General features: G+C 36.5%; 1 protein-coding gene across 2 annotated transcripts in view; it reads left to right on the top strand.

Moving 5' to 3' along the window:
• The window catches only part of USP22 (ubiquitin specific peptidase 22), a 241,657-nt gene that overhangs the window by 92,178 nt on the left and 128,268 nt on the right, over nt 1-21,211 (top strand). For both annotated transcript variants that reach the window (XM_036741153.1, XM_036741152.1), the window contains exon 2: nt 3,735-3,867. In XM_036741153.1, coding sequence (XP_036597048.1) covers nt 3,735-3,867 — 133 coding nt within the window. The remainder of the gene's footprint in view (nt 1-3,734; nt 3,868-21,211) is intronic.

Raw genomic sequence — 21,211 nt, 5'->3', positions numbered from 1 at the left:
TCTTAGAGGTCATCAAGTCCAACTTCCTTATTCTACAGATAAGGAAACTGAGATCAGGGATGATGAAGCAACTTACGCTCATAGCCAACACGCATTCTGAATATATCCCGGTTCTCTTAGTGTATCCATGTTTAATAGTTGCAAGGCTTCTTGTTCTTTTTGCCATATGATCATTATTGTGTCTTGAGGAGGTACAGTTAGCTGGATCTGTAAAATTTACAACCTCAACAAATGTAAGTGCTCCTTTCAAGTGATCACTTTGTCCTTTCTTGTCCCTGACTTTCCATAAATTTTTCATAGAGGATATACCTGTTATGCTGGAGCTTTTCTTTTGGTTCAGTTAATATTGACAGAGGGTAGTATGACACCTCGGACCTTATCAATTGCTGTCTTTTCCCATCAGTCCTCCCCCTTGAAGATTTCTTTTATCTCACTTCTAACAGTTTTTCACTTCCACATACTCATCTTAATAACCCTAAAGATGAGCGCTGGGTAATGAGCTCTTCCCAGATCTCAGGTGCTATAGATTTACTTAGGTGACGTTTTAAAATAACCGGCATTTCTGTAGTCCTGAAGCTTTGCCAATTGCTGCAAATGTTCTCATTTGACCCTCATAACAAATCTGTGAGGGTAGGTACAAGATATATTTTCAAACCACATTTTAAAATTTTGATATTTACAAATACTGTGAAATACCTTTTGTGTTTGTGGGTACATATTTAACTTTGGGATTCTGTGTAATATGACAATAACTTGATGAAATGTCTGAGAATAAAACTTATTTTTTTATTATGAACTTTAATAACTATCAGCAAAGATAAGAAATCAAATCATGTGTAAAATCCTCCGCATTTAATCAGTTGTAACTAAATGAACTAACAAATAAAAAAATTCAATTGGTCTTTCTAATTCTTTCTGAAATTCTGATGAAACGCCTTTATTATTCATTGTTCACTGGTTTTTAAAATGACATGAGGTAGTGTTGCCCTGCGCATACAGTGGCTATTTTCCCATTAAACTGGGTAGCTAGGTGTCACAGCAGATAGAGCATTGGACTTGGAGTCAGGAAGACCTGAATTCAAATTCAGCCCCAGATACTTGCTAGGCATGTGATCCAAGGGAAGTTACTTAATTTCTGTTTGCCTCAGTTTCCTTAAATTCTAAAATGGGGATAATAAAAGCACCTACCTCCCAGGTTGTTATAAGGATCATATGATATATTTATCAAGTGCTTTTCAGAGTGCCTTGCACATAGCAGGTGTTCAATAAATGTTTCTCTCCACCAAGCCAGGACAGATACTCTACCTGAGGTTTCATGAGCTTTGTGCATATCTTAAGGTGATAAAGCTGAGAAATTGAAGATGATAATAAATTGAATTGTAAAAATTCAATTTAATTGAATTTTTCAAATATAATTGGATTTTTAAAAAAGTGTGTAAAAAAGGCAGACCCAAGACAAATTGTCAGTGAAGTTCTTTTTGGGATCACTGTTTCTCTTTTGTCACCCTTGGTGATGGCCTTCCCTCCTGGAGAGACTATTCCTGACCCATTATCCTGCCACTCCCCCACCCCCACCCCCCCCCATGAAAACTGAAATCTGTTGCTGACAGCTTCTGGCTGATTGCCTTGTTGTATTTTAGCAGGAATGAGTCTCTTGCTTAGCATTGACATTACTATGGCATAGATCATTATTTTTTTTTTTTACAACAAAATGTGTAGTTGGGATGTGTAATTGTTAATACAAGTGTTGTTATAGAAGAAAGGCACTTCATGGAGCTTTCAGTTAAAGGGAAAAGACCGCAAATATTTTGTATGCTCTCTATAAAGTCATGTATTTTAATCTTAGTTGTAGGTATAATATCATTATCATATAAATAGTTTGGGAAGTTTGGGAAAACCATATTACACAGTTGTCCAGAAAATGTTCTTTCAAATTTTACAACAAATTAAGGTAACTGGCTTATGTTAAGCAGGCTTGAAGCCTATATCCACAATAAGAAAGAAGTTCAGTTTGCCTTTTAAATACTATTTACTACTTCTTTCATTGATAAATACAACTTAAGTTTTACTTTGTACAAGTATAACAGCTGCACAAAGTTGCTGTTACACAAGGAACTTGAGGACATATGTCTGTACACAGATGCACATGTATACACAGAAGAGGTGAGTGAGTGTGCTACATTGAGGAGTGTTGTTTGAATGGCTTTTAAGTGATGGATGGTGCAGAATTTGGCAAAACAAAGGAAGGATAATGTTTTCTGCCTAGACTATTACTCAGTAGATGTTTTTAACATCTTAATTTTTCCCTCAAACCACCTACCTAGCAACCTGAAAAGTTTTTTTTTTTTTAATTCAAAGCTTATCGAAATAACTCATGAGTGGAAGCATAGTGAGAGTCTTTAACTTTGCTATTGTTTAGACATGTTCAGCCCTACTCACCTAGAAACAAATATGAGAGGATTTTAGTTCAAGAATGTATGTTGGAAATGGAAAAAGCTTAGTGAGAAATATTTATGCAGATACTGAACCAAAAGACAGCATAAATGTATTCCTAGTTGCCTCCTGGTAGTTATTAGGGAAGGATAGCGTAACTTTTAAATGAAGACCATGCTGCAGGTTGTAACTCTTCTTATTTAAGTGCGCTTAAATTGTCTTCTTCACATTAGTCGTGTACAAGTTGGGAAGCAATGTTTCTGAAAGGGAATGTCTGAATAGAATAAAAACGTTAACATTTGATACAAACTAATTCACTAATCAGGGGTCTAAATTTAGGGTATAAACTCATCAATTCAAGTGAATTTTTTAGATAATCTAAACTTCAGTGGATCTATGATCTCATCCATGTGGGTACTCCCAACAGTAATGCATATAACAACTAAAGCTAACCTCTCTAAAATGTCTCAAAACTTTCTAGAAATATGTCCATCTAGTATCATTAAAAAAAAAACCGAAACATGCTTCCCTGACTTCCTGAACAAAAGGATATTGAGCGTAACTTAGGTCATCATTATGAAATTTCATTTTTTTTTTTACTGGGCTTATGGTCTTTTGAGACATGGGGTTGCCCCTGCAGGAGATACCTCTCTGTGCTGTGTCATTTTAAGTTTTTGTGTCTAGAGAGAGAGCAGGGGGTAGTAGAAAGAGCTTGAGGATCTGCCCTTAAATTCTGGGTATGATGCCTACTTGTTGTAGGACCCAGGGCAAGTCACTTTGAATCTCATTTTCTTATCTGTTAAATGACCAAATAATACTTGAATTGCTTACCACACCAATTGTGAGGAGAATAATGTATTAACCTGAAAAGTACTATAGAAATGTGAACTATGATTTAGTCCTTTTATGAAAAGTTTGGTTTTTGCTCTTGATTGTCATTTCATGTTAAAGATGTTCCTAGGAAGAGACTTAGAGCTTGTCCTGTGAATAAAATGCGTGATCTGTAGTGTGACATAGATCTTGACAACTGGATACTTGTCTACGTGCGAGTAGGTGTGATAAATGCGATTAGTGTGTGGCTGTTTTTGAGGAATTGAAAAGCAGTTTAGAAATCATAGTCCTATTTTAATAAAAAAAATTTTTGTCCTTTGACCTTTTTGAGATTGAGCCTCAAGTAATAAATAAAAGTTTTCCCAGACTCTCCTTCTCAGATCTGTCGGTCTGTACCTTTTGTCTGATCGTTTATGTTTGGATTTTTGACTTTTATTGATTTTGATTTTTTTTCCTCTTCTGTTTTCCAGGCGAAGTCGTGCATCTGTCATATGTGTGGCGCCCACTTAAACAGACTCCACTCTTGCCTCTACTGTGTCTTCTTTGGCTGTTTTACAAAGAAACATATTCATGAGCACGCAAAGACGAAGCGACATAACTTGGGTAAGTTGTCTTGAAATCTCCAAATAAAGACTTGTCTCTTTTTCTCTCCATGGCTTCCTTTCCTTTGAACTGTAGTGTGAAATCTGTACAGTTCTGCTGTCAGTCCCTCACCTTCTCCTCCCCCCCCCCCCCAAAAAAAAGCACCTTTCTACATTGGATCATTATTTCTCTTTATTTTATAATATGTTGTGCCCTCCATATGGGTCTTTCATGAATGTGTACTGAAATAAATGAACAGAGTTCAGAATTGGAGTTAATGGTCATAAATTTACCTGATTCCTTTTTCAGTATTTATTTCAGTATTTCTATAGCCTAGGGTAATTTGTGCATTGGGTTCAACCTTGCCTTTGTCTAACTAATTTTTAAAAATCATCTTAAATTAATTTTTAACACCTTCGATGCATTTTTAAAAACAAATGACATGCCAAAGCTTGATGTTTGCTTTTGGAGTTCATAAATTGAAAGCTAGTATAGGCAAAGTCAGTAAAAGCAATCTTTAAAACTTGGCACTTAAGCTGCCCATGTCCATTTTGAGTTACATATATTTAAAGGATTTTTATTGCTTTTAGTTATATAGATTCATTAAGGAACATAGTGCCTTCATATGGCATAAAGAAAAGCAGCAAATTTCACATTCTGTATGGCCTGTTGGTAGTAATAATATATTCTTTCAGATTCTTTCACCTTCATTTTCAGCTTCTGTGGTGTGTTAAAATGCAGAAACTTGAAAAAATCTTTGTTTTTAGCTTGGAGACTTATATTGATTTGATACAGAATGCCAGTGTGCAAATCTTGAATTCATTCTCTGACTGTAGCTACTTATAATTCTCTATCTCTTCCTTCTTAGGCAAACTTACTTGGTTACTTAAACATTGGCAAAAGAGATGCATTCTTAAGAGGTTCAGTTTGACACATTTAATTAATTTTTTACTTGGCATGATAGAAAGGAAACTTATAGAAACATAGGTAGCTGAGGATGTAGTCTTAGCTAGTATAATTTAATGTGCTTCTAGTCTTCTTTTGAGAACACTGGTCTACGCTCCCTGTTGGAAAGTAACCATTAGACTGAACAAAATATGGTCAAACACTAAAATTATTACGTAGGTTTATAAACTCAATGAGTCAAGTCATATCCATGAAAACAGTACTGCTACCTAGAGTAAAAATCCAACATATAGTTCATGAGCCTTTGAGGGAGCTTTTTATGACACTGTGACTTGTGTTTTTGTTATTGTTTGTTTCTGAAAGTCCTTGAAAGAATTTCAGGCAAATAGATCATCTGCTATGTTGGACTTGTATCCATAAGTTAATTAGTTTAAATCTGTTTTTGTGGATACTGAGTATCTGCAGTTAGTATCAGATAGTATTTTAATATCTGAAGACTGACACGGTGTATAACTAAATGCAATTCCTTAAAGGTAAGGAAACCACAATTGTAACAAAAAATTTTTTATTTTGGTAGACTTTGTGCTTGATAGTTGAGATCAAGGAAGAGGTACCTAGTTGAAATCCACAGACTATCCTCAAACCTTACATCATTTGGTCATTAAGGAAAAAATTTAAATCCTGATATCTCTGTTGTTGCATTTTTATATTTGTCAGAATGACCCAGATCAGGATTTAGACTGATTGCCATTTTTAATATAATTTATTTCAATGCTTACAGGATATGTGACTTTGTTGGTTTGAGTACTAGAACTATTGGCAAAGGTCACATGTACCAAAGTCCTCTTTGTTCTTTATTTTATGGCCTTTGTGAGTTTCTGTGGTTGAAAAATTAATCATCTTTTGACCAAGTTGGAGTTGAACCTCTCCAGTTTCTATAGTCCATTATTAGGAGGCCAGTATTCAGACTTTTCCAGCTTGGTGTAGGATTTGCTAGTATTTGTTGCTCTGCTGTCATAGCCTTTAAAAACCTAGGGTCATTTCTAAATCACAGTATCAAAGAAGAACTTTGGAAGAGCTTGTGATGAATTTTTTTGAAGCATTCATTAGATAACTTATTTTGGTCATCTTTTGTGCCAAGTACTACAGTGAAGGGAAATAGATAGAAAAGAAATTGTCCTTTTATAAAAGGTTATACCAACAGAAATATGAGTATGTGGAGGTGTTTGTATGTGTTTATAGAATCAAAAAGAAAAGTTTCATTTTGAGTATCATTGAAATGAAACTGCAAAATCTAGGAATGGGTAGAGCATTTTTTTTAGATGCCCTAACATCTTTTTTTATTAAAGAGATTGTGGTGCTATATAAATAATTGAGTACTATGATGAAAATTTATTGATAGTAATGTATAATAAGAAGATATTAATAGTCTAAAATATTGAAGGTAATGAAAAGATTCAAACAGAACTGTCCAGACCAAAGGGGAATTCTCTAATTTCATGGTCTTGCACTTCCTATGTGAAGAAGATGCTAACTCAAGAGAGGCTACATATTTGGGAGATAGTTAATGCAGTTTGGTGGATAATTGGAAATGGAACATGGCAAAAGATATTGCATTATGAAATTATGAAATGTGAGACTTTTTTTTCCTTTGTTTTAATCAAAAAATATCTATTGAATGTCTGTTTTGTGCCCAATACTGATGAAAATGAAGCCCTGCTCTCAGAAAACTTCAAGGTTAATTGAGGAGCAAAGCACAAAAGTTAAAGATAAAATAGGTTATTAATTTTGTGATCTGAATTATAAGTTCAGTAGTAATTTAGGGAGGGGAAAAATTAGGGAAGGGGAGATGAATATTGGTTGGAGTAATTAGGGGAAGTTTTGCTTCTTGAAGAAATTGGAACTTGAAAAAAGTTACATAAGTAACTTTTTTCTGGGCCTTAATTTTCTTGTCTGTAAAATGATGATGCAGTTGGACTAGGTCGTTGTTTCAGCCCCTTCCATCGCTAATATTCTGTGAATCTTAGGTGTAATAATAGTAATAATAGCTAACATTTCTGTAGCCCTTGCTACTTGCCAGGCTTTATCCACTTTATCCACTGCATCACCTAGCTGCCCTTAGATGTACACACAAAGATATGTCACAAGTGGATAGTTTTTAGAAGCTGAGAAATGTGCTCAGGAAATGAGTGAGTTCTAGCCAAGTAAATGACGTTACAGGCAAGGATTTCGCTGCCCAAAAATTAATAATGACCCTTTGGGAAGTGCTCTAATAATGAGTCTCTTTCTAGACTTAGCCAGGGTGATCCTCAGACCTCAGACACAGATATGGACAATATCATACTTAATATTATAGTGGGAGGAATCATGTTTTTAGTGGTTAGTAACACTGTAGAAAACTAGATTTATGTCCCTTACTAGTAGTAATAATGTGTAAGGCAAATATTTTAAATCCCTCTTGTATTCCAAGATAAATGAGTATCATAATTTCATTACCCAATGTTCATAGATGCATAGAATTCAAGAGTTGGAGGGACTCTCAGCAGCTATCCATATCTAGTTCAGCCCCTCATATAACACACTTAACATTTGGTCATCTGATATTCAAAGATCTCCAAGGATTGGGAACCTACCACCTTAAGAGGCTGCCCATTCCACTTCTGCACCATTCTAATGGTTTGGAAGTTCTTCTTGACATCACGAAAAACTAGATGATAGTTTGTGTAAGAAATATATCAAATAGAATCCAGTTTAATTAGGCAAAGCTAGGTGCCTACTATGTGCCGGCACTACCTTACATGATGTGGACAGAAACCAGTCTGTGTCCTCAAGAATCTAGCTGGGAGGAAAAAACCATGTACACATATAAATATACATGCAACTATGTGATAATGTATATTTGCAATATGTAGTAAAATAGGTAACGTTTGGAAGGGAAGCACTAACAAATGGAGGAGTGGGAATTAGGAGGGTCTGATGTAGGAGTTCACACTTGAATTCAAGTTTGAAACAAGCTAACAATTCCAAGAGGTGGGGATTGAGAAAGTGTTCTCTGTGCAAAGGCATGGAAGTGGGGGTTGGCTTGTTTGTTTAAGGACCAGGAAGAAGGCCAGTTTGGTTGGATCTTGGAGTGAAATGAAGAGGAGTATTGTGTAATAAACCTGGAAAAGTCACCTGGAGCCAAGTTGTGAGGAGAGTTAAATACCAAACAAGTAAGTCTCCTTTTGACCTTAAAGGTAATAGGGAGCTGCTGGAACAGAGGAGTGATATGGTCACTCTTCAGGAAAATCACTTTGACATTTCAGGGACTAGAGAAGGAGGCAAGACTTGAGGCAAGGAGATCAGTGAGGAGGCTGTTAACGAGACCATTGAAAACCTGATTTAAGGTGGTTGGTTGTGAGCAGGTAGTGGATGCCAGAGATGTAGATAAGCAACAAGACTTGGCAGCTGATTAGTTATATGGAGTAAGGGAGTGAAGACGAATCTGAGGCTGCAAAGCTGTGCATTTATTAAGTGATTTCTGTGTGTCAAGCACTATGCTAGGTACTAGGGGGAGAAGATGAATAAGGGAAACAGTACCTCCTTTGCAAAGGGTAAAGTTCTAATGGAGGACACAAGTAAATGCAAAGTAGTTAAATACAAGTTAGTAGGATGGGGGTGAGGGGGCTAGTGGTTGAGGAGAGCTCAAGGAATCGGGATCATAGAAAGTGGTGTTTGAATTGCCTTTTGAAGGAAGGGAGACATTCTATGAGGTAGAGCAGAGGGGAGATGGAAGGGCAAGTGTGACCAATCTGGGAGTCTCTTGCATAGCGTTGGTGATTGATTGGACCTATAGGAGGTAGGGAGAAGAGAAAGGGACCCGGGACAGATCTTTGTGGAAAACCCAGTTGGGGGCAGAAGTAGTGGTCAGACAGGAAGGAAAGAAAATGAGAAGAATAGCCAAGAGGAGAACATGGTCAGCAGTGCTACAGAGAAACTACAAAACATGAATGAGAAAAAAAATCATTGGATTTGGCAGTTAAGAGATTGTTGGTAATTTTGGAGAGAGAGGTTTCAGTTATGTGATAAAGTTGAAAGCCAGATTTCAAAGGGTTAAGAAGTAAGTCAAAGGAGAGGAAATGGAGGCAGATTTTCAAGGAGTTTGACTCTGAAAGGGAGCTGTAAGGCAATAATGTAAGTAGGGAGGCCCATGCCCTCCCTCATCTGAACAATGGCAGTGTAGTAGAGGAAGCTTTGGGGGACTTTGGGGTCAGACAGTACATGTTCTTGACTTTTCTTTTGCTCTAAGTGTGTTCTTTTGCTTTGCATATACATTGCTATAAGTTCTGGGTGGATACTGGGTGTTTATAAAAATGTACTGTTTTAGGCAGTAAGTATCTGTTAATTCAGACCTCATTGTTCTTCCTTCAGGTCTTTGTTACAATAACAGGGTTATGAGGTCTTTCAGAGGTGGATCGTCGGGGAGGAATGTGGTGTGTGGTGTACTGTGTAGCAGTATACTTACACACGTAATGGTACATGAGATTGAAGACCCTTCTAAACTTCAAATTTAGAGCTGTCTGTAACAGGTTGTTCTGTTATGTGGTAACAGGACCTTTCATTTGGATGCGTATGTTGTATTGTCAAATTTATTTTTGTTTTGTTAGGCCTGGGCGTATCTTAATGAGGTTTAAAATATGTAGTAAAGATAGTTAAAAAATTTTAAAACAGCTCACTCATCTGCCCATGTGGATGACTGAGATAAGAAATTCTGAATTTAAATTTAGAAAATTTTTAGTGGATTTCTTCTCTCGTTCATTATTGATTTTTATAGGAATGCAGAGGGGGGATACGTGTCATCTAAAGTTGATTTCTGAAATCTAAAACTGATTCTTCCCTTCTGAAGTAGGTTGCTTTATGATGATCTCAACTTTTCTATTCTTTGCACATTCATCATCCTGGCACCCATAGTGGGAGGGAGAGGAAAGTTCCCATCCTCACAGATTGATGGGCTAGGCCTTTGAATAGAAGATGTTTGAGTGGGATGAGGAAAAAGAAGATGCCACAGAAACAGGATAGGAATGGACTGGCGATCTCTGTGGGGCAATAACCGGAGTTAGAGGTAGGGGGACAGAAACACAGTGTACTCTTGAACACGCCGCAGTTTGTCCTGACATACTTTTTGAGAAGCACATTGTGAATGAAAAACTGCTTCCATTAGCATTCGCACTAACAACTGATAGTCCATAGCTTGTTCCACCTAGTAGAGGCAACTTACTTCACCATGAGGTATGTTTGTTTTTCAAATAGGACTTGTAACCTTCATGCTCCAAAGCAGAGGGAGCAGTAGTTATCCAGCAACCCTGCCCGTATTCAGGCTTCATCTCTGGCTTCTAGCCACACCACAGAGTCTTCAGAGTTCCTGTTCATTTTCTGGTCCTTGTTGCTAGCATGCGTGGTCTCTTAGGATTCAGTCTCTCTGACTGTTATGGAAGGAGGAGCTGCCTCAGCGGAAGGAGATGATCCAGACCAAGTCGAAGGGCAGTACAAAAGTATGAGGCAGCAGTGGAAGTCAACAGCTTCATGCTTAGAACCTTAAAGTCATTTCATCAGATTACATTGAGATTTAATGTGAAATGTAAAGGCCTGGTTTAAATTTGAAAAGATTCATGAAGGAGATTTTCAACAAAGAAACCTGTGACTTGTTAAAAAAAATTAATAATCAAGTATCACTGAAACCCTATACAGCATGATTCTAGCTTGTCATCTCTGCTGCTGATGTTTCTACAAGAAAGGATATAGTTCTTTGAAAAATCACTATATATTTTTAAATTATGACTTTTAAAAATCACCCACTTTCTGCTGCTCTGATGTTAGTCACCATGGAAACTACAGTAGAAACTGGTCTGAAGCTGGCTTTTAAGAATTCTTCTGTATTTTAGCTGCAATTGCCATCCAAGTACTGAAGATGGTGTTTTTTCAAACACCTACTAGCTTGGGAAGCTCCAGAATTTCTTATTCTTTTTTTCTGCTACCTCATTATCTGGGGTTTTTTTCCCCTCTCCAAAGTTGCTCATCCAGTATGACCTAATATTATCTTTTTCTTGCCTAGATTTTTTTTTTACTTTAAAATTGTGTGGCCTACTTTGCCCATAAGGTATGCCAAGTGAATATTTTCATTCATTCATCAATTGTGATGGTATGCCAAGTACTTTGGATTTAAATAAAAATGAAGCCCATGTAGTCACATAAAATAGCTGCTTTAGAAATCAACTATCGCTGGTGAGAATCATGGAAGCATTTTGAATAAAGCTGGACCCGATGCTTCAAAATGTATGTAGCAATGAATTACAGATCTCATAGCACATTCTTTGATGCTACATAGTCACAGGAGAAGTAAACACTTTCCCACTAGAGGGCATATTTCTCATGTCATGACAATTATAGTTCAATTTGCCTTTATTTAAGCTATCCAAAAGGATGTGTCCTTCCATTTATTTTATTCTTAACTTAGTGCCTGTCAGCAGAAACATTGAGGTGAACAAAGTAAACGCTAAGGAGTACCTAATGAATGATCTTACATAAAACTGTGAACTTCAAATTCCATGCATTTTATTTTTTGTAATTGACTAGTTTTTATAAAAATAATGACATAAGTTACCCAGGTTATTTCTTTGTTACCCCCTGCTCACTGACTATGTGAGCCGTTCAATTGACTGTAAAGCATGCAGAGAAATTAGTATGTCGCTATTAGTAATCTAGTTACATGTGAATGATACCTCTTCCTGTTACATGGAAAATGATAAATCCGTAGTCAGAAAGTTAATGGCTTAATCAGTAAATGCAACAAAATATGTTCTCTCTAAAACTGTAGACAAATGTAATGCTTGCTGAATGGCTATTTCAGTTATATTATATCCTCCACACAGCTGCCAAATTGCTATTCGTAAAACACATCTCTGCCTTTGCTACTCCTCCAATGTGGAGCTTTTCAGCAGCTCTCAATTATTACCTCTTGGATAAAATAAAAAATCCAAAGCCCGAGATGTGGAAAGCTCTACATTAGGCTCCCACTCACCTTTGTAGTTGTACTTCACATTGTTCCCCTTTACACACTCTCCATTCTAGTCAAATGACACTTTGATTATTCCCTGTACTTCCCAATCCATCTCTTATCTTAATGTCTTTGTGAAGATAGTATCCCCTGTCTGGAAGGCATTCCTTCCTCACCTTTGCCTCATAGAACCCTTAGCTCCTCTCAAAGCAAACCTGAGAGGCCATCTCCTTGAATGAGGCCTTTTTGATTCCTCTGATTAGTAATCTCTCCTTGTGTGAAATTAGTTTGTATAACAACTTTGTCTCTGATTATCTATGAGCATATTGATTTCTCCCTTTTGAAAGTTTCTTGAGAATGGGGACTAGTTTCTTTTTCTTTTTCCTAACACAGTAGTGCCTTTATGTTGTAAGGAGTGCCTAATAAATGTTCATTGTATTGATTTGAATTGTAAGCACCCCATGATATAAATGGTTGTTAAGGATATCAAATCAATGTGGAGTGGCTAGAACTTTGGAAGATAGGATGATGAGTAAAGACAATTTTGACAGTGTTGAATATTCACATCAGTGGTATTAAAGCTTAATTTTTTTCCCCACTAGTAACTACAAAACAAAGAGACTATTGAAACTAAATACATTTCATAGAATCAAAGAATTTGAGTTCATGATGACCCCCACATTTTACACACATCTGTCTGAACCAGAGTCCCAAGAAAGTGTTGACTTGTAAAATCACACAGCCATTTAGCAGAAGGACTGAGACTAAAATGCAGGTCTTTTAATTCCCAGTCCAGTATTCTTTCCTCTTTGTTTATAATGTTACTTCTTATTTTATTGTGAAATTTTGTTGAAAAACATTCTCTCTCTGGGTTGATGCTTTAAAAGTTAGGTGAATTTTTAAATTTTATTTTATAAAGGTAATTCTATATATCCCATTTTCACTTTATATTTTTTCCATGTAATATCCTGAAAATGAAAGTGAAAATTTTGTATTCAAGTATTATTGTTTCACATAATATAAGATTCCATAAAAGATATTTGATGTTGATATTTTCCCATCAGAATGTCAAATAACCAATTATGTGTCATTATGATTAATTATAAATATGGTATATATAATAATACATATAGTATAATAATGTATAAATATAATGCGTTAAACATAAAAATTAATATTAATTAATTATGTACTTTCTTTGTGCCAGATATGCCCCGAGCCCTAGATATTGAGCCAAAGACATAGTCTCTGCTTTTAGGGAACTTGTATAATCTCCTCCCATTCAAATATATGCAATTCTATATATGCAATTTACATTTAAATAGTAGGAGGGTAGTCTTAGAGGGAAGACACCAACTGTGGGAGATGGAAGGGGCCAGTAAAGGCCTTGTGCTTTTTGCTCAGTCTTGATGGACGGTAGGAGAGAGAGGCGAGGAGGGAAAGAACATTCTAGGCATGTGAGACAACCAGTGAAAAGGCATGGAATTGGGAGGTGAGGTGTCATGTCACTAGATTATAGAATATGTAGAGGGGAATCAAGTGTAAAAATACTGGGAAGGGGGCAAAACCTAAAGAACTTTGAAGCCAAACAAGATTTTGTATTTGATCCTGGAGGTAGCAGGGAGCAGTAGGGGAAGTGACATGATTAGACATGTGCTTTATAAAAGGATCCCTTTGGCAGCTGAGGGAGGGGAGGATGAGTCAGGCAAACCCACCATCAGGCTGCTGCAATAGTCCAGGTAATGAAAGCATGCATTAGCATGGTGGCTGTGTGAGTGGAGGAGATATCTATATAGACACAGGTTTATGAAAGATGTTGTGAAGGTAGACACGACAGAACATTGTGACAGATTGGATATATGGGGTGAGAGATAAATAGTAATATGTGTGTGACACATTATTTGTTTAGTCCACATATTGTCTACATACATGTGTGTATTTGTTATTAGTCATCAGCTAATAAATCAGGTATTTGTGTTTTTTCAACCAGGAGAATGGATGTCTGATTAAAGGGATGAATGTTTTGGTGTAGGATAACCTGAATAACTAGGAGAATGAGGGTGATCTCTGCAGTAATAGGGAATTTGGGAAGCGGGGAGGGTTTGGGAAGAAGGATAATAAGTTCAGTTTCTGGACATAATTGAGTTTGAGGTGTCTAGTTCAAAATGTCTAATAGGCACTTAGTATTATAAATATTTTGGAGGCAGCTAGGTGGCTTAGTGGATAAAGCACTGGGCCTGTAGTCACGAATATCTGAGTTCAAATCCAGCTTTAGACACTCGCTAACTGCATGACTCTGGGCAAGTCATGTAGCCTCTGTCTGCCTTAATCCACTGGAGAAGGAAATGGTAAAGCACTGCAGTATCTTTGCCAAGAAAACTCCATATGGGGTCATAAAGAGTTGGACATGACTGAATGAATAATATCAGCAATACTTGTGTACAAATTTTCCAATGTGAAAACAGACTAAATATAACCCATTTTGCTCCCAGACTTTACTAACCTCTCCTTATCACAGTGATGGCTCCTTTCTTTTCCCCATTTTGACAGAATGGCATGAGTTCTATTCACATTTCCAGTCTCCAAATGGTAATTAGTTTTTGTATTGTATTGTAATACTTTGTTTTTTCTTTTTGAGGCTGGGTCTTCCTATCTCAACTAGGCTGTAAGTGCAGTGGCCACTCACAAGCCAAATCCAGAAACAGATTGTCTTGAAAGCTTTCACCAGCTGTTTTTTTTTTGATGGCCCTTTGTTTGTTCCCATGGGGTCTTACCATATTGTGTCAGATTTACTGTGGATGTAGATGATCAACTCTAGCCCTATTGCACCTCAGAACTCCCACCCAAGCTACAGCTGTCCTAGCTTATTCTTCCCCATTGGTAGGAATTAGGGGCATGGTGGCAGAATGAATATATTCTTAATGCATTTCCACCCCTCTGTTCCCCTTTTGTGATACTGACCTCGACAGAGTAACTGTGGAAAAATCTTATCTTCATTCTCATTACAAAGTTGATTACTAGTGTCACACGATTGAAAAAGTGAAAAGGGATCTGGGGAGACAAATCTAGTCAAAAACTCTTAAAATTGTAGAATCCTATAATTGTAGTTGAGGTAGATCTAGGAGATTACAAAATAAAATAATTTAAAATGAATTTGCAGTAAGTATATACTACAGTATTGTGAAAGTATACTGCAATGATTTCTTTGGGGTGTAGATGTCAGAGACAATCTGTTGTGATTTGAAAATGGACCATAGCCTTTATTTTTTTTAAAAAAAGGTTCTCTATCTTTGAGACATGACATTACAGTCAGTTAGGAAATGCTAAGACTTCTTTCTCTACCTGAGAAAGTAGGAAAAAAATTGGGGGGGGGATGTCATAATGAGACATTTTAAGGAAGCCTACTCTTAGAAGAAAATTAGGATTCTACAAAAAAGATACCAAACATAGGATGTCTGATATGTTAAAATTTTATGGTGTGAAAGAAGGAAAAGTAAAAATACCTGAAGAAAAGATATGCTATACCATTATCAAAACTAGTATTTGAAAAAACAGTGCAAGAAAACCTGAAAATTAATTGGATTTATCCAAGTTAATAGAGGAAGAAGTGAAATTGCCTAAGAAATAAAAATTATAAGAGGAATTAAAGAAAGCATTACATCTGAAAAATTTGGGAAGATAATAAAATTCAGCAGAATCTATTGACATAATATATAGAATTTGGGAATGTAGGGTTATTGTACTTAAAAATAGAAAAGACTTGAGGGAATCTTTAGTCCAAACTCTTTATTTTATAATTGAAACTCAGAGCCATGGTTGGGAATTAATTTGTCTGAGGTTTTATGGGTTATAATGTATTTGTATGTTATGTGTTTGTGTTTAAGATACACAGGATATCCCAAAAGTTTTACTTCATTTTGGGGACAAATTTTATACACACATATATATCCCATTTAAGCCTCTCATCACGTGTTTTGTTGTCTCCAATACGATTGACAAAACTGGGTCTCTGTGATGTTAAGTGATTTATTGATGCTAACACTCTAGCACAGATAAGATTTAAACCCAAGTCTTTCTCACTCAAATCCAGCATTCTCTCCACTTGATCTTGTTCCCTACCAGGTAACAAGTAGAGGATTCTAAACCAAATTCCCTAGTTTCAAATGTAATCTTCTTTCCAGTGCTCCAGTACGTGACTAAAAATGTAATCAATGCAATAGAAAACAGGATGACAGATAACATACTTGACAGGAAAAAAAAATCCAAGATAATTAAATTGGAAAAATATTGGTGGACAGTGAAGATGAAAGGGACTATTTTGAGGATGGTGCTTGTGATTATTAAGGGCCGAGGAGCGGGGGGGAACTATTTAAGTTTTCTAGAACAATAAAAAAAAAATAACCTGCAGCATTCTCCCAGTAGAAAAAGTACACAGAAAATGTACATCTATCTAAACTTTAAAAGTGAGTGAGGGCAATGCCAACATGTATTCATGCCTTTTAGCATTTATTCGTCTCCACCTCCAGGACTGAATCCTTCATTATATCCAAAAAAAAGTAAGCAAAAACGACTGACCCTACCTAAAAATGTGCGCTATAGTCTGCCCCCGTAGTCTCTCCATCTACGGACCTGTATTTCATTATCTTTTCTCAGGGACTAGGGTCGGTCATTACAGTGACTTCCAGCTTCCCTTTTGGTGTTTTTAATTTCATGTATCACAATTGGTTCACCTATGCCCAAGTAGTTTGGCATCTACTTTATTTCTGGTTGTTTGCTACCAAAAAGGCTGTTAGATTATTACAATATGTATGGGAGACTTTCTGTTGCCTTGTTTGGGGCACAGTGTCATGGCAAGTTTAGTGCAGGGGTTAGCCTCTTTTTTTTTGTTGTTTTGACCCCTTGGGAAGTACAGCGAAGCCTTAGACCCCTTCTCAGAATAACATTTTTAAAGGCATAAAAATATAGGATTTACGAAGGAAAGCAATAGAGACTACCTAGATGATAACTTTTACCAAAAGAAGCTGAGGAAATATATGATAACAGAAAGCCTGCCCTGGTTATTTTTGGAAATTTTTAAATTTTTTTGGAAACTATTTAAATTTATTTAAATTTAAACTATTTTAAATATTTTTGGAAACTATTAAATTTCTATTTTATAAATTTTAACAGCATCTACCTGCATTTGATATATAGTAATATATGTGACACATTATTTGTTTAGTCTACAACTTGTCTACATACAGGTGTATATTTGTTATTAGTCATCATTTAATAATTCAGGTATTTGTGTTTTTTCAACTTTCAGAGAATAGATGTCTGATTAAAGGGATATGTTTTGGCCTTAGATCTGTTTTCCAATCTAAATTTGCTTTGGCATTTAAATCTCAGTACAGCAAGTAAGGGGTGCCTTCAAGTTCCTCTCTAATAATTCCTCGATTCTTTCCTGTAGAGTCTGTGGTTCCAAGTTTGGAAATCACTACATTATACCATGCTGTGTTTCAGTATTGACAAAGGTTCCGTTTTAAGCAGAAATCTAGAGAACAAATGAGGCAGGTGATTGGAAGTGGAAGGGAGATGGCAGAAGCCAATCTTTTATATGAATTTCTGTGGTTATAAAAGGAGAATTTCCATCATGTTACCAAATTAAAGCAATATATGCAAAGACACTTCTATTTTAGTATTAACATTGTTCTCGGGTGGTTGGTTAGTGGATATTTTGGCTTGTGATGCATTAGTACTCGCATTATTGAGTTCTTTAAAGTCTTTATGAAGTCTAATGCTTGTTTCCTTTGGAGGCCACACTTCAAAAAGCTCCTAATAGTGTTATTTAATGGCATTCTTTGAAGTATTTTGAGATCTTGAGCTATATGGCTATTTGTATGTATAAGTTAGAACCGGCCTTTTATAGGAGGAAGATTGCTACTGCCAACAGCTTAAATCAGTTTTAGGTAGTCTTCCAGATAAGTCAGTGTTTTAAATTGATCAAGTCTCAGAAAATCAAAAGGGTCAATTTAAAACTCATTTGGGTTCATGGTTGGAAGGGTTCCTCTACTCCGTGCCCCTTTTAGTGGTACTTAATTACCTTATGTAAGATTTTGTTTTGCTTTTTAACTTTCTTCAGTGTAGTTTCTCTAGCATGTAAAATAAGGCGTGGTTCAAAAACTATAGTTCAGGCCCTTTTTTGGAATTTCTGACTTCTCTCATCCCTGGTATTAAACTGCATTGACTTATGAGTTGACCTCATGGTGGCTCAGCTACTGCCTCTGCAAAGTCAAAATACAGTAATTTAACTTAGATCCTCCAGCAATTGTGGAGAAGTGTTAAGACCTAGCTGAAAGCTTTATCCCATCACTTTCTTTTTTATCAGTATTTTCATAACATCGGGATAGCATGAGTATGCTGTTGAGTTCTAGACAGTGTAGGATATTTTTAGACTATGTAGAAAAGTACCTTTTGCCTTATCAAAGAAATAGATGTTTTGAAACTGTAGGATATCTTAGAGGTCTAGTCAAACTCCTCATTATGGAAGGTGATGTCTAGTGAAATTCTTCTTCAGACTTTTCCAATTGCATTTGTTTTCCATTTTATTCTATGTACTGTTACCAGATTAATGTTCCTAAAGTACTATTTCACATATCAGCTTCTTATTTAAAAACATTACTGGCTTTCTGCTGCTTATGAGATAAAAATCAGCTTCTTACCTTGGCAAGTCAGTACCATCACAGACATGGCTAATCACTTTCCATTCTTCCCCCACATGAACCTGTAGTTTCTGCTATAAAAAATTGTTCTGGTTATTGTGAACAAGCCAGGTGAAAGCTCTTGACCTCTCTATCTAGTGTCTTGTCTTTGCTAGCTTAAAGTAAATTCAGTCTTTAGTCATGTTTTTTCAGTAGTCTGGCACTTCTGTCTCACATCTCCACCTCCTTATTGGACATCTTTGACTCTTGTCAGTCACCTTCTCTTTGATACTCTCTTCTCTTTAGGTTTTTGAAACCTGTCTCCTGGTTCTCTTCCTACTTGTCTGACTACTACTTCTCAGTCTCCTTTGAGGGTCTTGATCCAGGTTCTGCCTGTTAACCAGTCTGTTCTATGAGGCTAGTTAATGGTCCCTCTTCTTTCTATATACCAGTTTGATTGGTGATCTCATCAGTTTGATGATCTCATCATGGAGCCAATGATCATCTCTATGCAGATGATTCTTACATCTACTTATCCAACCCTAACCTTTTTCCTGACCTCTAGTCTCATATCACTATTTGCCTATCAGATGTCTCAAACTCATCATGACCAAAACTGAACTAATTATCTTTCCCCCCAAACCCTCCCTCCTTCCTAACCCTATTAAAGTTGAGGATACCACCATCCTTCCAGTCACCCAGGCTTGCAACCTAGTGTCATCCCTTACTTTGAATCAAATGCCAAGTCTATCATCACAAATCTCTCACATGCTCCCTTTCTCCTCTTATATTTTCACCACCCTGGTGCAAAACCTTAGCACCCCATATGGAGACTATTATAATGGGCTTCTGGTTGGTTTCCCTGCCTCAAGCCCTTCTCCACTCTGGTTCAGCCTCTACTTATCTGTCAAGTTAATCTTGATGAAGTGAGGGTCTGATCAAGTCAGTCTCTCTCTCTCTCTTTCTCTCTCTCTCTCTCTCTCTATCTCTCTTGTGTGTGCGCGCGCGCACGCGCACACACACACACACACACATACGTCTAGTGGCTCCTTGTTGCCTCTAGCTTCAGATATGAAATCTTCTGCATAACATTTAAAGCCCTTCATAGCCTAGTCCCTTCCTATCAACCTTTTCAGTTTTCTTAATATTTTACTTCCCACCACATGTCCTACTAACCAATGATATTGGCCTCCTCCCTATTTCTCACACAGAAAACTCCCATCTCCCAACTCTACGTTTTCAGTGGTTCTCCCTCATGCATGGAATTCTCTTCCTCCTTACCTCCAACTTGTGGCTTCTCTCAAGACAGATCTCAAATCCCACCTGCTGGAAGAGTATTTTTCCCAGTTTGCCCATTCCCACCCCCTCTTCTCGCATTGCTAATGTTTTCCTTCTGAACTTATCTCCAGTTTAACTTGTATAAATATTGTTTGTGGATAGTTATTTGCGTGTTGTCTCCCCATTGGCTTTGAGATCCTTAAGGTTAGTGACTATCTCCATCCCCTCCTCCCTTGTTTTTATTTTATTTTGTTTTGTTTATAGCACATAACATAGTACTTGGCATATAGTGGTCACTTAATAAATGCTTGTTGACTTGACTTACTTGGCATTTCTCATAGGCTTCTATGAGTTGAACATCAATCATCTCTTTGTACAAATGCTGGGTTTTCCCTGCAAGTCTATCCCTTTGAAGATAAGGACCCATCTCTTTCAATCACCAGGGCTTAGCACAGTACCTCAAGCATAGTAAGGAATTTAATGTTCTTATATTATACTATTTCCTTTATTATATCCAGTTCTATTGAAAGGTCTTAGAAGGTGTTCCTGGCCAGATAGGTATATCTGTGTCCATTTATTAATAAAGGAAATGGCAAGTGAGGTTTGATCAAGCATTGTCAGTTGCCATGTTATAAGGCCAGTATTCCATAAAGATTCTTGAAAATCATCACCTCGTAATTTCGGAGAATGTCCCAGCCAGGGTGACAGTACAGTCTATATATCTTTTAAGTACTATACCTTCTAAAGCCAGCAGAGGCCCCTCTTTGTAAAAGGTTCCCCATTTTATAAATTAAGATTTTAATAAAATAAAACCACACTAGAAGGTAATTTGTCACTCACTGATAAGCCATGAATTGAGAAAACAAACTAAACAAAAATGTAGTATCATAAATAATCAGCAGGCATAAGCCAAAATAGTATTGAATTTTATTGGTACTTTAATAATTGTTATGATTGCTAACTATTATTGGTACTTTAATAGTACTGAAATTTATTGGTAAGCACAATTAAAAGAATCTTCCAAATCATAGAACTCAAAACCTTGCTAAGTACCTTTCTAAGCTAGTTGGTTCTATCCTGCCTGTTCCTAGGTTTTCCTATTTCAAGCAGTCAGGAGAGCATTACTGGTAATGCCAGAATAAAGTGTTGGAATAGGCTAGTACAGAGACTCCCCAAAGTAGACTTTCTCTTATTTTTAATTTAATGAATTGTTAATTCTTGATGGAAGATTGAGGAAGATGAAAGAGATCTTAGTCTTTTGATAGTTAAATAAACTGCAGCAGATTTTCTTTGTTTAAGCTGGCAAATTCATGAGGCAAAAAGTTATTTCTTCTTAATATAGCTAAGTGACTTTCTAAAAGTATAATACAATTTAGATCTATTCCTAGCTTCACTTTCTCTCAGAGGAAAGCTGAGCCTTAAGTCAGAGTGTTTTGGATTTCCTTGGTTTTGTGGGATTTGCTTTTAC

Source organism: Trichosurus vulpecula, chromosome 1, assembly GCF_011100635.1.
Source record: "Trichosurus vulpecula isolate mTriVul1 chromosome 1, mTriVul1.pri, whole genome shotgun sequence".
In the NCBI taxonomy this organism is placed as follows: Eukaryota; Metazoa; Chordata; class Mammalia; order Diprotodontia; family Phalangeridae; genus Trichosurus; species Trichosurus vulpecula.
The sequence above is the reverse complement of the archived record's forward strand: the minus strand, read 5'-3'. Positions and strand labels throughout refer to the sequence as shown.